The sequence below is a fragment of the Bombus vancouverensis genome, chromosome 2 (genome assembly GCF_051014615.1).
Source record: "Bombus vancouverensis nearcticus chromosome 2, iyBomVanc1_principal, whole genome shotgun sequence".
Taxonomy (NCBI): domain Eukaryota; kingdom Metazoa; phylum Arthropoda; class Insecta; order Hymenoptera; family Apidae; genus Bombus; species Bombus vancouverensis.
In genome coordinates, this window is record NC_134912.1 from 12,852,889 (window position 1) to 12,868,840 (window position 15,952).

The window sequence follows — 15,952 nt, forward strand, 5'->3', positions numbered from 1 at the left end:
GTAAACAGTAACTTCGCACATTATACTAAAATTGCTTTGGAAGTTAATCACTTTGTTGCTGGTGCTTCAGTTCGTGTTGTGGTAACAACTCAAACATTATACAGTGCATTATAGCACCTTTAGCTAAATACTTATATCACAGCTTCATAGAATATGTTACGATAAAAACTTTGGAACTTTTGTACGATACTCTCTTACATTATCTTGAATTATCGAAACTCGAATAGTTGGTAAACGATAGTTAACCGTGTCCAGCAACATTATGCTCAAACGAATTGTTTAGGGAGAAGGTAATTCAATTATACGAATTCGGGAAAATCTAGGAGGGCTGTTGAGCTATCATCCCCGTGGGAAATACATTGGACGCAGAGGGATAAAATTTAATGCAAAACGCCAGTTGAAACAGTTACATATCTGTCAACTGATCTCCAGGGTATTTTAAATTTCAATATCACTGCTGTTCGCCGAGACATTAACCATACTTGATGGACACGTTAACGTCATGAAAACAGCGATTCGTATAAATTATACAGCAACAATTTTGTCACTCTTGCACCGAAATTTACACAGAGATAATTTATTCCTAGTTTGTTCTTCGTTAAAACGCTTTAATCTATTTTGGTTAACACGGTGCACTCGACTTCGTCGCAATATTTCATAGTGATCGTAAACTCTGATGGCGCAATACCAACAATAGGTAAGAGTTTTACGAAAAATGTAATCCACTGGCAAACTCAACTTTCAGTCGCAACATAGCGTACATATTTGTGGTTGCATCAAAGTGCGGAATTTATAAATTGAGTTTTCTTTCGTGCCAAGCGTTTCGCAAAAAGGGGAAAACATTTTATGAAAACGAACGATGTCTCGAGTGATCGTAGTTGGTATATAATTTCTCTTATTCTTTGCATTCATTAACCTCAGGATATTATCATGTATAATTATCGTAGACCTATTGAACCTAACTTTCCCTTAACCTGCCACGACTTGTGTTCTGTCTATCACATCTGAGTGAAAACCTTGCTTCAATCGACATTGAAATTGCTTCGATCCGTTTACTTGGAATCGTTGGAATTTAACGTTTTGAATTTCACTCGTTGTGTTCCACTATTCTTTAATAAATATTTCTTTATCGTTGTCATTCCAAAAAACTTATCGCATTTTCTTTGATATAATCTTTGCAAGCAGATTTATTGCCATTGAAGAAAGTTTTAGAAAAAACAGGAATAAATTATGGTGCGACTATGCGATATTCAATGAACAAAGCAGAGATCAGATTGAACATTCTTAGTTGTCCAGTTTTTTTGTCTACTTTTCATCGACCCGCGAAAGCAAATATCGTGTCGCTGAAGAATGACATGCTTTTTATCGGCTGATCCTAGACTTTTCTCCTTAATTGCCGCATTAAACGTCTAAGTTAGAACAATACTTTTTCAAAGTCAGCATTTTATTATTTGGCAGAAGTTCGTAATAAATAATTTCCTTCCACTTGAGCCAAGTATTTATCTTAACTATCTTAATATCGTTTGTAAGAAGCGTTACAAACTTTTCCAATAACCGAATACCTATAATCGTTAAGCAGTTAATACCGCGCAGTTTCAAAAAATTCGTAAGGTACTAAATTTTATTTCTCAAACCAAGTTTACACTGAAATAAAAATATTGGCCACTAATAAATAAAAAATGTATAGAATACCGTTTTTCTAAACCTTGAATCATGCTCAGTGAAAGCATTTTGCACGTTATGTATCTGTCACACTTTTCTCTTCCATATTGATAGAGTTTGATCGTTTGAATGAGAAACGCCATGTCACTGTTGTGTACGTATTTTATCATATCGCGAGTTTAAGGTAAAATATCCCGTATAAAATGGAAAAGTCGAACCACCAGAATCGAAATTTATACGGTCAACCTGTTATTATATGACGGCAGTTCGATCAGGAAGTTCGATATAGGTATACAACGGTCCAGGCACCGTTTGAAAGAAATTGCATCGAAAGTTACGAACAGGTTTAAAGCATTTTAGCGAACAGGCAACGTATGCATTTTACGAATCAAACTCTTCGAAACACACTTCTGTTAGATCGTGTACCAGTTCGATTTCATCCTGCTCGAACAACTTCAGACGCGTTCATAGAAACTGTCTAACTGCGAGTCTCACAATTGTGTATCGAGTGACCCATTTTGTTCTGTAAATGCGTTTATTTCTTGTATCTTTCTTTTCAAGGTGACCAGAGAATATGAGTAGACGGAAAATATTATATTTACAAAATAGAAGGAAAAGAGAAAAATGCACGAAGGAAAATATTACGAGTTCTGTAATTTGTACACATGAAATTTAAACTTTGATACCTTAAACTATATTTGATAAATTTTTGAATTTATTTTATTCCAGACAAACACATTATCGCATAGAATACACGTAATACTTGGATTTTCAAATATCTTAAGGTCACTTTATACGTAGCTAAAAATGTCCTAACTTATATCTATGCAACACACACAACACATACAGCACGTACACGGATAATTCGGAAAGGTTCAAATACACTTTGAGTAACTTGAGAAGCTGAAGTTAAAAAAACAATCATTATACGCATATTATAAGGCCCCGATCGTAAGAGTTCGAAAATTCGTTAAAACTTACTAAATCCATTTTCGCACGAAATAGATCAATTTCCAAAAAGCCTATCTTCCGAAATACGAGATCTTCTTTCGAAAGATTCGGAAATCCAATGATTAAAGTCTAAGCCCATTCAGCCATGAGGGGTAACCACCTCTGCACAGTATTCTCAATCACCGAGAAGGTCCAAGTAATTCCTCAGCGACTCCGGGATTTGAAGCTTCTGAATCCCATGCGGCAACGCCCAGTTCTCGAACAAAGTCTCTCGGATGCGACAACGACAAAGATGCCTCAGTTCCGGCGGACTCATGCCACTTCTCTCCGGCGGCACCAACTTCTGCTCGACCAGAGTTGGGTACTGTTCGTAAATGGAAACGCTGAAAATGCCGCTCTGCTCGGCTATGTGTCCAGGCGTCTTCACGAAGGCAGTCGTCACGGTTCTCAGCACGAGTTTCAAGCAAAGTAGCAAGTGTTCTGGGAACACGATCTGATCTTGGCCAGGTTGAGCGTCGTACTCGCTCAGCTTGTTCAAGAGCATCTCGAGCGGAGAGGGAGCCAATTTGTCAGACTCGACCGAGGCCCCGTAACGGAGCATGATCAAAAGAATATCCGGAGAGCCGTGTTGAATGGCCACTCTCAAGGGCAACGCCTGCCCATAAGACTCCATAGGAACGTCAATGAATCGTCGTTTATCGGGCGAAGACGCGCAACGATACTCGAGTCTTCCGACTGTAGCGTGATGCAAGAAATACATTAGAGCTCGAAGATTCTCTTCGCGATCCTCGAAGTCGCTTTTCCAACCGGACAGGAAGTGAGTCACTCGTGTACCGAATATGGCCCCCACCAAAATACGCTCGAACGTTTTCTCGCAGTAGAATATGTCATTGAGTAGTCTGGAGACGATCTCGTTGTTGTTCAGGTTCCAGTCGAAACAAAGTTTCGCTGCCACATAGAGCACGTTGTGGAACTTGCCGAGAAGGCACACATAGCCATTTTCCATCATTGCGATGTTGTGATAGCGAAGGGCAGACATTACTATCCTCTCGCAGACATCTTGCTTATCTAGGTTTTCTGCTGCAAGTTTGAAAAATAATTAGATTCTCTTCTGGCGAGGAAAGTTTTGTTAAAATTTTAATCAGAGATGCTGTAGTTCATTGGTTATCGAGGATCGAGAACCGTGATTTTTATTGCGGGAAGGAATTCTGTATTGAACAGGAGGCTGTGCTTAGTGGGACCTAGGCTAGGTTCGTGTATGATAGAATCTAGGTAGGTAACCGGAGAGTCGCTCGAAAGATATTTATGTTCATTGTTTCTATTAATTAACAATTGCTACGAGGATGGTTACGTATGACGGTTATCGGGGTGAAAGCAGGAACTTAATAGTAATGTTATTGTTTCACAATATTTCACGATGACTGCGCAATGTTTCACTTCCTTAGAAATGTAAGATCTTTCTATAACATGTTCTAAACTATTAATCCCTAGATAAAGACAACAAACGATCAATATTTCAAGAAATATACTTAGTCCTCTAAAAATTTTCTTCTATACTATGAAATACTTCAAACTCATATCTAATTAGGATAAGTATATCGCAACAATTAATAGTACCTTTCATCAAAGATAGTTCTTACTATTTCTATATTAACCAAATTTCATTCTCCGTATTTCTCCAACCGATATACGTGGTTCTTCCAATTCACCGTGCGAATGATCGAACAACACAACTTGCGAAACTCTCTTTTCACGGATAAGTAATTCCATTCGCGTCGCTTCGAATGGTCGGTTTGCATAATTTTTCGAGGAAAGTAAAATCATATGGAAGCGAACGATGCAAAAGTTTCTCCCGCATATAACATTACGTAGGACCACTTTCTTTCCGGTATCCTCGATCGAGCCACTTTCATGGTCACACAATATAGTTTCTAGCAGGTTGCTGGACGAATCCTGCGATCAGTGAATCGGAAACGTTCATCGAAGTGCGTTGACACGCTCCGCGACCGATTTGAATCGATTCTTTTTAAACCCCCGTTAGGCATTACGGTAAATCGCCAGTCGAAATCCTATTAAAACGACCTATGATTTTCTAACTCGTCTCGACCGCTTTGAAAACAACGAAGAATGTTCAGAATGTACCTGCCGAACAGCTATTTATCACATCTGAAAAATAGCCAACCATCTCGCGACGTTTGTATCGAGAGGCCAAGCAACTGCGTTCCATTTCAGCGAACAGCTTGTCGAAGTAACAGTCGATCAGTACCTCCATATTTTCTTTCTATGCCCGATGGAAAAGCTTAAAGGACGACACGCACTGATCCTGTGTCAACAAGAACGGTTTAAAACGTGCTAGCAAACTATCACGACCATTGTTCACTTCTGAATAATGGCTGATACAAGGAACAACCGTGGAAACGAGAGAGGGATAATTCGATTAGACGTTAAATAAGTATATTCCAAGGGCTTCCCCTGTTCAACTACGAAGGGGACAACGAGTAGGTTCGTAGGATAAAGGTTTCAACTTTGTTTGCCGGTGTGGGGGCGTACGTAATTATGCGTGAGCGTTAGTTTCTGGTAATTAAAAATTTTTGATATCAAGTGAGTTTATAATTTGACTATATAATTGATTAGATGACGTTTCTCAAAATTGTGATACGCAACATACTTTCTTTAGAAATGTAGGCCTAAGATGAATATTTTAATGTTGTTTTGAAGACGAACTATTTTATTATCATTACAGATATCTGTGCATGCCGGAGAATCAGGATCCCCAATTTTTGCTGGAGTACAGAGGGCCTGTGTCTATGAAGGGCAAGTCGGAACCCATGAACGTGTGGTTCCTGTCCAGAGAAAGGGAGCTACCTGCGTAAATTTGCAATCGCTGTGGCGACCGCCATCGTAGCAATATTTTTACTACTCAGCTCGAGCTCTCAATTCATTTAGCGCATTATATAGAAAAATACGATTTTTACGGTTCTAATACTCTATAAACGAGCGTTCTTCAACTATCACACAAAACACAAACTGTAGAAAATTTCTTTGTACGGTACGATATTTAATTCTAGGATGACTTCCGTTAGATTCGACGCTTAAACAAGTCCCTCGATGATTTCATTTTTAATAGATAAGTTTGAATTATCAAGTTAAGCCAATGTATCGATTTGAAATTGCAGAAGAGAAACCGCAGCGACCGTCACGATACATGAGTAAATCACACGATAAAAGTAATCGTACGCTTTAGCGAATATTGCGAGAGGAAGATGGAAATTTCCATGAGATATACCCCTTAAAGCAACAAAATCAAACGGAGAACGTTTTCTACCAGCGAATGTCACTTCGTTAGGTAATGCTTGATTCTTCGGTTACAAAATTTATTATTTGCATTTGTCAACGTCGTTACTCTATGGAATATTTATCAAGTCAATAGTACCACGTCACGAAAACAATTCTCAAGTTATCAAGTTACAAGCACAACAGGGCAACCTATTATATTATTCAGAAGTCCTCCTAGGCTTAGGTCGTACTAAAAATGGTTCCTTGTTAATATATATCATCGTCCATACGGCGATCTCGAATCTCTACGTGCATTTGCCAACTTAACGACCAGTGTTTACCACTTGTAAATGTAAGAGGCAATCAAATATAAATGTCACCGATATTGGGTAGCGTGTCCACCGATAGTATGCGAAATTTCTTTTCCCGTTTCACGCCATACAGGTTGGCCGATCGTCGAGGAGCCACGTCAGAGGTCGCCAGCGTAAAATGACCTCACCCTTAAACGAAAAAAAAAAAAAAAAAAAGAGAAACGAGTAGAGACAGCCTCTTGCTTCGATGGAATGCTTCGAACGTGGAAGGTGTAACGGAACCTGTTCTACTCCCCAACACGTCCCACGCACGTCGCAAGGTCAATACATCGAAACCTCGTGCACAACACGATCGTCGTCGATGCGGCACAGATTCCAACGATCATTTTTCCCTCTTTCCTACAAAGAATATCTCAATAAAACGCTTCATCTTGCGAAAGTAATATGCCACGCTTGTTAAGAATTAACCGACAGTCCTGGTTCTTTTGTATTTTCTACATCATGTGCACGCGTATACCAGGTATTTTATTCTATTTCATACTTTTCGACGACTGACATTTCTCAAGTTGGTGGTTTCGTTGCATATCGTTCGCTGGAAAACGTGATTTTCTACAACTTCCATATAAATTCTAATTAAACTAATGGATCGCAATATATTTAATTGATTCTGTGATTTGTTGTTTATTAGTTACGCGTGTGTAAACCCGGTTCGAAATTACGTGCGTAATTATTATATTTATCGTGTTATTGAAAATTTGAGTCGGTTCTGTATGTGCACGGAACTTAGTCGGTTTAAACTCGATCTTTATGTTTCAACGTCCATTTAATAAGGTTTGTAAATTGCGTTACAATATTTATGTGATAAGTGATAATAATTATGGTACAACTCTGTGAAGTTAAGAATGCCTGTACGTACTTATTATCATAAAGATATTTCTGTAAAATAACTGGTTACATTATGATTATTACGTTCTAATAATAACTTGTAAACACGTAACTACAACTAAACTTGATATTTATTGGGCAATATGTTTTACTCAGCTTGATTAATGCTGCTTCGTGCAAGTGGTAGGGTAGGTACGTAACGAGTATTATCTATTATACAAACCAGAAAGAAAATTAAATTATTAAATACGATAATCTTTCTTTCTTGTGTTAAGCAAACTATTTGTAGAGAAATTTTGTTTAATAATTTCAAAAGTGGTACCAATAACATTAATCCAAGCATATAGAATATCTACTAAACACGACAGAAAGTGGTTTGTCTCAATTTTGAAGATTTCTGATTTCTATCCTAGAAACCAACTTAAATTTGCAAATGCATATTGAAGTTCACACATAAAACTCGTTTCTTACTAAACCACGTTCGTAAGATATCACACGTTGCGGACCTTCGTGCAAACTCACAATCAGACAGGGATCAAGGAGTAAGATGAAATAAGATTAAAGAGTAAAATGGAGAATTCTAGAGCGTATTATGCTTTCCTAGACACGCTGGTTGCATGTTGTTTTAACTGTTTATAAAGTTGCTTAGTCAATCGCATACCGCGGTAAGTGGTATGCAGAATACAGGTTTCATAGCGCGGAAAGAAAGGCGAACGCGACTCAACTGGTTTACCGGGTGAGGTATGTGGAAAATAAGGCCAAATAATAAAGAATAAAAGAAACATCTGACGCTATGTGACTAACCGATCGATACCAATAGCCGGCATTCGCACGAAATCGTGATTTAAGTGAAAAAAGGACATTGAAATTTACGGTACTGGGAATTTTCTAAACCACAAATCAGCCGTTCCCTTTTTCTTCTGTCATTCCGGTGAACGTACAGCCGTCATAAATTTTCCACGCCACTGTAAAAACGTTAAATTGTGCGCGTTAATAGTAAATTCGGCTGAATCTTCGTGTAACAGAAATTTCAACTCCTAAAACCTATCACGAATGAAATTACATTTCGTGTGAATTTTATTGTACCACCATGATTATTTGGTACATTTACTGAAATATTACAAACGGTAATTTTCCTGCGCTTCATCTAGCATTGGATAAACATTTAATTCCGCTTGATTAACTTTATCAACTCTTTAATTGAAATTAACTATGCTCCGGTGAACTTTCATCCATGATAACTTTTAAGGGTTAAATATCGACAGTCGATATGTAACCGTGATATGGATATTTGGAGCACGGTACTCTTCTACTATCGCCTGTGATTTCGAATGTACGTGTGTACCCTTTTAGAGTTGCGATATTCGAATTCCGTGTCTATCCGAAGAAGATACTCTTCCTTCCTCGAAAAGCGACAGTTCCCCGATCGATTTCTACTTATTTGAATAAAGATATCCGTGTTCGCTTATAGGCACGCGAGGTGAATTAGCGTGACATTACTTTGCTTTCAGGTAACTGTTACTTATCGGGTGAAACGGGTGGAGAGACAGATAAATTGTGGAATGATACCCTCTAAGGATACGAGAAAATGAGTTGGAGTGAAATAAGAGGGAGGAAGATCGAGAACATAATAATGTATGAAATTAACCTAGATAATAATAACGGTATCAGGGTAAGTGTAGGTTACGGTGTTAAATTTGTTATCAACAAATGATGACATCTCTGCCTCTTTTCTTACAGTAATTGTTATTTTAATGGACACTCTTCGATTGATTTTTCTGGTGAAAAATTACCACATTCTAACTGTTCAACGTTCGCGTATTCATTTGTCAATGATCTTACGAGCGAAAGTTTTAACACTTTCTAAAAAGTCAGATATGCAGAATTTTGGCTTCGTAATTTTACTAATATAAAATTTAGTTTGTGAAAGTCGGAGAATATGTGTATTGAATGGAGATCAATGAAATGCATAATCGTCAAGCTAAATGCTGCTTTATCTTCCTTTCGATTGCGATAAAATATTTTATTGCAATAAATTATTGACTATAAAATGTTATTTTCTTCAGTGGGTAGTGAAAGGTGTACCATTTCGACATTTTACCATTTTTATAACAGGAACACATTCAGAACGTGTATAGCAAGTTGTACTAGATTTTAATATAAAGTGCACATAAAGCCGGTCAGATAAAAATTTTGTAATTAAAAGATAAGTAAACGTACGAAATATCAGTTACATAACACGTAAGTTGACAGTTTGTTCGATGAGTAGAAAATATCGATCAATTTACTCGGGTAAACGAACTTTCATGGAAACAAACCGATGCTTTAGTCTAACAAAGTTCGTAATAAATGAGATTAAATGTTAATAACCAGGATCCTCGTTCATTATGCTAGGCAGGTCTCCGTAAATGAGATTAAATGCGTTGAACCTCCTAACAATCTCTTTCCACAAGGTACTCGTAGGTCTCGCTAAATGGCACTGCAATAAAGTTGAAAATGATGGTTGATCATGTCGCGCGTACCAAGTGCTCAAAAGTTCTAATAAATTAGCTTAACTGTAATAAAACAACAGTACCAATTGCCAAACAGTTCGGTTGGCTGATCATTTAACGATATAGATAACTGTTCCTGTTTGTGGGAAAGCTTTGTGATAAACTTAAAATAATAGAAAATACACTTAAACGCAATAAAGTAATATTAATAATTTACAACCACATAAATAATTATCCAACACTATATATAAACATCCAACAACGTGTATAGGTATTCTTCTTCGTAATAAACTTCTGCAGTATGTAAACTAAAAGTAACAGAGACATATGTATTTGTAAAACAAGTTTCCTATAAAAAGATCCAAATATGAACAATCTGACGCAAATGCGTGTGTAACGAAAGAACGATTTGCAAGAAATCTGAAATAAGATGAGCAACCTGGAATACGTTAATGTGTAACTAGTTATTTAACGAAGCTAATAAGAGAATCTTGTTAAATAGCATCTTCTGATTATGCATCAATTATATCCGTAGACGTACACGCCATCTTTCTTATTTAAATTTTTTCCTTCCTGTTTGTACTTTAAATCGAGCCTTGTGGCTCAGCGAGCAGGTTGTTTCGCCGTAGCAGACCGAACTCCTTATTAACCTGCTCCTTTTTCATCCCTACTCGAGAACACTGTCGACGTGGTTGCCAGCAGTTTAGAGCTCTGACGCAGCCACCTGTTCAAATGCTAAAACAAGAACAAAGTAAAACAAAGCTTCAGACGAAGCAAATATTTCTGAAATGTACCGCGAATCTATCCACGATATTATTTCTATCTTTTAAAATTCAACATATTATCCTTGAAATTCATTCTGATTTTTATAGGACATGGATTTAATTAAGAAGAAAAGTATTACAGTATATTGAGAATAAGATATCCGAGATTTTAAGGGCATATAGTATTCGCCAGAATTTGATCAGTAATTTCAGAGTTCTCGATGTGAAATGTATTTTCGTATCGTCTGAGCACGGTTAACGAGCTTAATTTATCTTGAATTAAAGTGTAAATGGAAAGCGCATACATATCAGACAATGGAGAACAAGGCAAGAATATTTGAATATATTACATACAATGTTTCATAATTTGCCATTCACACATGAATTGCTGAATGTATTCCAATGGGAGGATGACACATCAAATAGTCCTTGCGAACGGAGGAAAGAAATTGACTTTTGATTCTATGTTATTCAGTAAGTGTTATAAAGACTTGTAACATTTAGCTATAAATACATATTAGAATACATACAAGATAACATTATTTAATACAACATACTTTTTAGAAAACATTGTGCTCCCACGATATCGTGTTGCATAATTGTATTATGTCTGAATCACAATCCATGCCAACGATATCACTCATAAACTAACGAACAATGAACTAATGAACATCGATAATCGGATGAGTGTAATTATCATTATTAATGCCACGGCGTTATTGTGACTACACAGATAAATATCCGAGGCACGATAAGAGATCGATCTCATGTTACAGCGTAGATAAAAAAAATCGATCGTCTCCACATAGTCTGGCCATTTGGTTGATAAAACGCCGCCGCCTCCCATCCTGACAGATCCATTCATTGCTCTCAACGAAACGCGAGTTATTAAAGAATTACAATCTGTTTTCGTGCAAGGGTAATTACATGACCGCTTGCTTACGGTCAATATGACGAAACAGAAGCTCAAATAAAAGAAACGAATAATTATGCAATATGTTCGATACATTATATCGTTACGAGATTTCCACGTGTGCTCCGAGAGAATTTACTAATTGCCATCCTCATCGTTTTTATTGTCACTTTCTATTCATACGATCCTTCCGTGACGTAACTTTCGCGAAATAAATTCACTGAATGATTTGCCATTACATTCTAGAGAATATTCGACAACGTTAGAGAACGTATCGACAAAATTTTGGCAGGTGTATTCATTCGATCAGGTACATTCACGCACATTCTTACACGAAGCTCGTATAAACACAAGCATACATACACGAGAAAGCCGGTGAACGGTAAAGAACAGGTATTTAAATGAAAAACCGGATAGTCGATTCTACCTGGCTCGGTAGAGGACGCCACGTCCTTCTCGAGCAAGTGCTTACGTGCCAGACAACTTCCAAGACCCTTCTCCTCCTAACCCGAACAACTCTCTTTCTCGCTTATTCATCGACACATACGCTCGTCCTTTCGCTCGCTCGATCGTTTGCTAACGCGTTCGCTTGTTCACTCGCGCGTCCCACCTGGCTGCTTATTTATCTATCCACACATTCGAATATTCGTCTTTCACTCGCTCGCTCATTCACTTGTGCTTGAGGTTTCCTTCATGTGGCGCGTTCGTTCTCTCCCTCGGTCTTTACGCTTTACTCGTTCTCGATCCTTCTTTCTCACCTCCTCTTTACGTTGCTTTATGTATGTGCGCTAGTATGTAGGTTTGTGTGTGCGTGCACACGCTCAAGTCTGGCCCAAGCCCTCTCCCCACTCCCCGAAGAACCAGTCGATGTTCCCACTCCGGGTGTCTCGCCGTGCCCCGTCGCGAGGCCCAACTTGGTCCCCACCTAGCGAACGAAACTGCATGAGTAAGTGTCAGAGGCACTCAGTACAGTTACTGACGGCCCGTACCGTGAACGATCGCCGTCGTCGACCGTTGTCACCGTGTCGTCGTGTCGTCGTCGAACAGAGTCGGATTCTACCATGCGCTGCTCTTGATAAACGTATGCGGTTAGTAAGTGGCGGCTACTACTCTCTCTCTCTCTCTCTCTTTCTCTCTCTCTCTCTTTCTCTCTCTCTCTCTTTCTGTTTCTTTGCTTCCTCACAATCCACGCTTTCGTTCCACTAGACTTGTTCTCCTCTGTCTTCGTTGTTCAAACTGCTTCCCAGGCAGACAGATTTCCTGCGACGTCATCGCGACGCCGAATGTTCGCGGCTGTTTTGTATTTCGCGCAAAGAGTTATATTTAAAGAAGTCCCTCGAGTGTCGTAGTCGCGATCAATCGATCATACAACGACGGGATAACGATCTTGGACGAAATGCAGTGTCATCGATTGTCACGACTTTCGATCGACTAACGACCAGGAGTATAGGTTGAGAGTTATGTCTGACTCATTTTGTGCAACAATTTGGTGGAACAACGTGGTGAATTAAATTCTACTCGGGCTAAAGTAAGATTTTACGATAGAACTTAGAATAGACAAATTGACACTTCTCAAAGATTTCGTTTACAGTACTACCGGAGCTTGCAATATGTCGCGCCATATGTTGAGTTCCTCGATGTGAAATTCCGATCAGTGACACTGAACGTCACGTCATTCATAAAACAGGTTCATCGCGTATTAAGTCCAATGAAAGTTATTTCATTTTACTAATTCCAATTAACTATCCATGGCAACAACTTGTTGCGCGTGTACATAAAATACCGACTGAAAATTCGAATCAAATTATTGCACGTTCCAGACACTTGCTTACACATAATCGAAAACCACTCATTCTTAAAGAAACGTAATCACAACAGTACCCTAACACAAACTTCTATTTCTGTAAAGAAATTAGAAAATAGTAATTTTCCCCGAAGAAAGGGAGCGAAAGAGAGGAACAAGCGAAAACAGAGAGAAGAGAAAGCAAAGGATCGTTCGGTTGATGACCAGGTGTACCTCGTCGACGAAGTGACAGTGCCTTCGAATGTGTATATGGACGAGATCGCCGAGATGACCGTTCCACCGACACTGCCGGCGAAGACTCAGCCCCGGGACGTGAGTCAAGTTGCCCGACAGACTGTGTCAATCCGGACTGTTTCCAGTCCCCCCACAGCTCCTTTGAGTACAGGGGCCGGAGCAACGGTATTTGTCGGACTGGCCGCTCCTGACGTCGATTCCGCGGCAGCCTGTAGGAGAAGAATCCCGGAAGTGCAAGCCGCGAACGGCTACGGTAAGCAGAGCAGCGTGAAGTCTGTTCAGAGCACGCAGAACCAGCAACAACTGCACCACGGGCAACAGCAATACCATCAACAGCAGCAGGCGGCTCATGTGGTGAAGATCAAGATCAACCCGGATGGTGATAAGAACGGAAGGGTGATATCGACCGTACGATTGACGCTGGACGAGAACATCGCCCACGAAGCCGAGCAGGAGAACGGGATCGCGTGCGAACGTTCGAGCAAGCGTGACGGTGGTGTGGTCGTGAGTGCGACGAATCTGGTGAACGAGCGGCGTTGTGGAAGTGTCGGTGCCGGTGACGGCTGTGTGAGGATCAGTGTTGGCTCGAACGCCTTCGAACGCAACAATAACAACAAGGATAAGCGTAATCGGAACGACGACAGCTCGGAGAAAGAGATGGTTCATCGTGAAACATCGGAGCCTTTGAATACGTCCTCTCCGAACAATCGTTCGGGCTCTTGCTTTTACTATAATTCGTATCCCAGCCAGTTGAACGGGATGGTGATGTCCAGTGGACAGTGTTCACCAAGTGACACCTTGGACAGCGGGACCTGTAGCGACCTGGATGGCACACCGCCGCCTCTTCCTAAGAAAAAGAACGCCAGCACGGTTATCCTGGCGAGTGATCAACACAATCGTACGGGTAGTCTGACCAGCAGTGGAGCAGAAGTTGATAGTGACGACAACGAGAGCAGTATTAGCTGCGATTCTTTAAACGGTGGCGAGTTGAGCGACAGAATAATCGATGGCGGTATCAATGGAAATGGTGTCGAGGCTGATCGAGCATGCTTAGAATTCCAAGAACACTCGGAGAATGATCATGTGAAGAACGGAGTGGATCGTCAAAAATATAGAGACACGAACGACACTATCGTCAGTCTAAACAGACTAGACCTGTCGAACGGTCAGGAAGAACGAACGAACGAAGAATCCACGCCAACTGCATCGACTCCGGAAGTCCACTCGAATTCTTGCTCGTCCAGAGCTTCTCCTAGTGTTTCTCCTTCACCTTCTGGTACTTCCTCTTTATCAAAAGCCTCTTCCACTCCAAGGATCAGAAGCCCTGATCCGAACATAGAACAAAATGGCAGGTTATCGTCGCCAGTGGTGAAAGAATGCACTTACGAGGAGAGGAAGCAGGAACAGGAGAGGTTAGAGCAGGAGTCGGTTGCCAACGACATCGACACCAGCATCAATCCTCTGACTGGGAAGAAGTACGTGTACGAGTACGACAGGTTCTACAAGTTTCACGTGAACGAATTGAAGGGCAACAATAAAGACACTAGCAGGGGAGTGGTGTTAGGCGATAAGGACACCGATGAATGTTTCGCTGGTTACAAGATCCTCGAGAAGGAAGCCATACGCAGTGCCAAGGGAACTGTCCGTGGTGTCAAAAACAGGGTGCGCGCAGGAATCGCGACATTCCTTCAAAAACCATCCTCTCAGGTTCGTACCATTAAATTTCCTATTCTATCTAAGTATATATCACATACAGTATGTTCCTCAGAGCTCGAAGGAATTTCTGTTGCGTGCCAATTAACGGCCGATCCTAGTTAGCAAAAGGAATGTTAAACAGGTACCCAGGGAAACGAATGAAAAGTTTAAATTAAGCGATGTTTATCGGCGCCAGAGGCGGCGATGTTTGCGGAACGTTATCCACGTAGCAAGCGCGAAAAAGAAAACGTGTTTCTCCACAAAGTACGAGAAATAAAAGTACATAGCTTCCGGTAAAGTTCAAAGGACCCGCTAGAAAATGATGGTTACTTTTCGACTTCGTGAAATCACTCGATAAACTTCTCGACCTTAAAAGGTGAAAGGAGTGTTCAAAGGTCAGAGGGACAGGATACCGAAAAAATTTGCGAATCGTTGGTTTTGATTTCACCAAATACCGCGGCACATGGAACGATGACTTCTGTGACCGCATTCGCGCGCGAATAGTTGGCTTTCGCTGTCATCGACGCGTTCGTGAGTAAAAATCTCATCAAAGGTATCAAAATGAAACGTGAAACGATGTCATTTATTGTCCCGTATGTATTCCGTTGACGTGCTTTAAATATCGACTCCCTATAGCCTGCATTGTCTAGCAGTCCTCGTAAACGTCGCGTCGATTTGTTATGCAAATCAGTCGCTGACACCGCGATCGCTCGACACGAACGTTTCGACACGGTCCAATCGAACGGTATCGAATGGCAAGTTCGAGCTGTTGTCGGCCACGGTAGCTATCTATTTACGCCACTCGCGTGATACACTTGATTCGCGTCGACGACGACGACGGCTACCGGTCAGCGACGGGTTGCCGAGCGAAAAGCGTTAGATTTACAGTTAGATCACCTCTCTCTGGCTGACCAGTTTCGATCGACCAGTTGACTGGCATCGATCGATGACGTAGACGGCGTCCC

The 15,952-nt window shown here is 40.3% G+C and overlaps 3 protein-coding genes across 13 annotated transcripts in view; 2 read left to right on the forward strand and 1 right to left on the reverse strand.

The window, feature by feature from the left end:
- The window catches only part of Gycbeta100B (guanylate cyclase soluble subunit beta-1-like), a 112,161-nt gene extending 104,727 nt beyond the window's left edge, over positions 1–7,434 (forward strand). For all 3 annotated transcript variants that reach the window (XM_076624460.1, XM_033345224.2, XM_076624463.1), the window contains one exon: positions 5,357–7,434. In XM_076624460.1, coding sequence (XP_076480575.1) covers positions 5,357–5,486 — 130 coding nt within the window. In that variant the 3' untranslated portion in view covers positions 5,487–7,434. The remainder of the gene's footprint in view (positions 1–5,356) is intronic.
- Positions 1,649–12,160, reverse strand: stops (SOCS domain-containing protein stops). Of its 2 annotated transcripts, none has more exons than XM_033345225.2 (2): positions 4,756–4,977; positions 1,649–3,693 (listed from the first exon to the last, which is right to left on the reverse strand). In XM_033345225.2, exons 1-2 carry the CDS (start codon positions 4,883–4,885, stop codon positions 2,789–2,791), a joined length of 1,035 nt encoding a protein of 344 aa, XP_033201116.1. In that variant the 5' UTR covers positions 4,886–4,977; the 3' UTR covers positions 1,649–2,788. The 2 variants fall into 2 exon arrangements, with proteins under 2 accessions (XP_033201116.1, XP_076480588.1); XM_076624473.1 differs by lacking the exon at positions 4,756–4,977 and adding an exon at positions 12,013–12,160 and having other exon boundaries at positions 2,307–3,693.
- Positions 12,161–12,181: 21 nt separating this feature from the next.
- Positions 12,182–15,952, forward strand: part of LOC117163219 (uncharacterized) — a 38,816-nt gene continuing 35,045 nt past the window's right edge. The window contains exons 1-2 of one of the 8 annotated variants that reach the window (XM_033345289.2): positions 12,182–12,346; positions 13,164–14,999. In XM_033345289.2, coding sequence (XP_033201180.1) covers positions 12,197–12,346; positions 13,164–14,999 — 1,986 coding nt within the window. In that variant the 5' untranslated portion in view covers positions 12,182–12,196. Of the gene's footprint in view, positions 12,347–12,399; positions 12,783–13,163; positions 15,000–15,952 lie in introns of those variants that run through there. The other 7 variants (XM_033345292.2, XM_033345290.2, XM_033345295.2 and 4 more) reach the window with 7 other exon arrangements.

What these genes read in the sequence shown, in the direction of transcription:
- stops (XM_033345225.2), bottom strand. Translation starts at nt 4,885, where the DNA reads ATGGAGGTACTGATCGACTGTTACTTCGACAAGCTGTTCGCTGAAATG. An exon ending in GATAAATAGCTGTTCGGCAG is followed by an intron (nt 3,694 to 4,755) that starts GTACATTCTGAA and finishes TCAAACTTGCAG; the next exon opens with CAGAAAACCTAGATAAGCAA.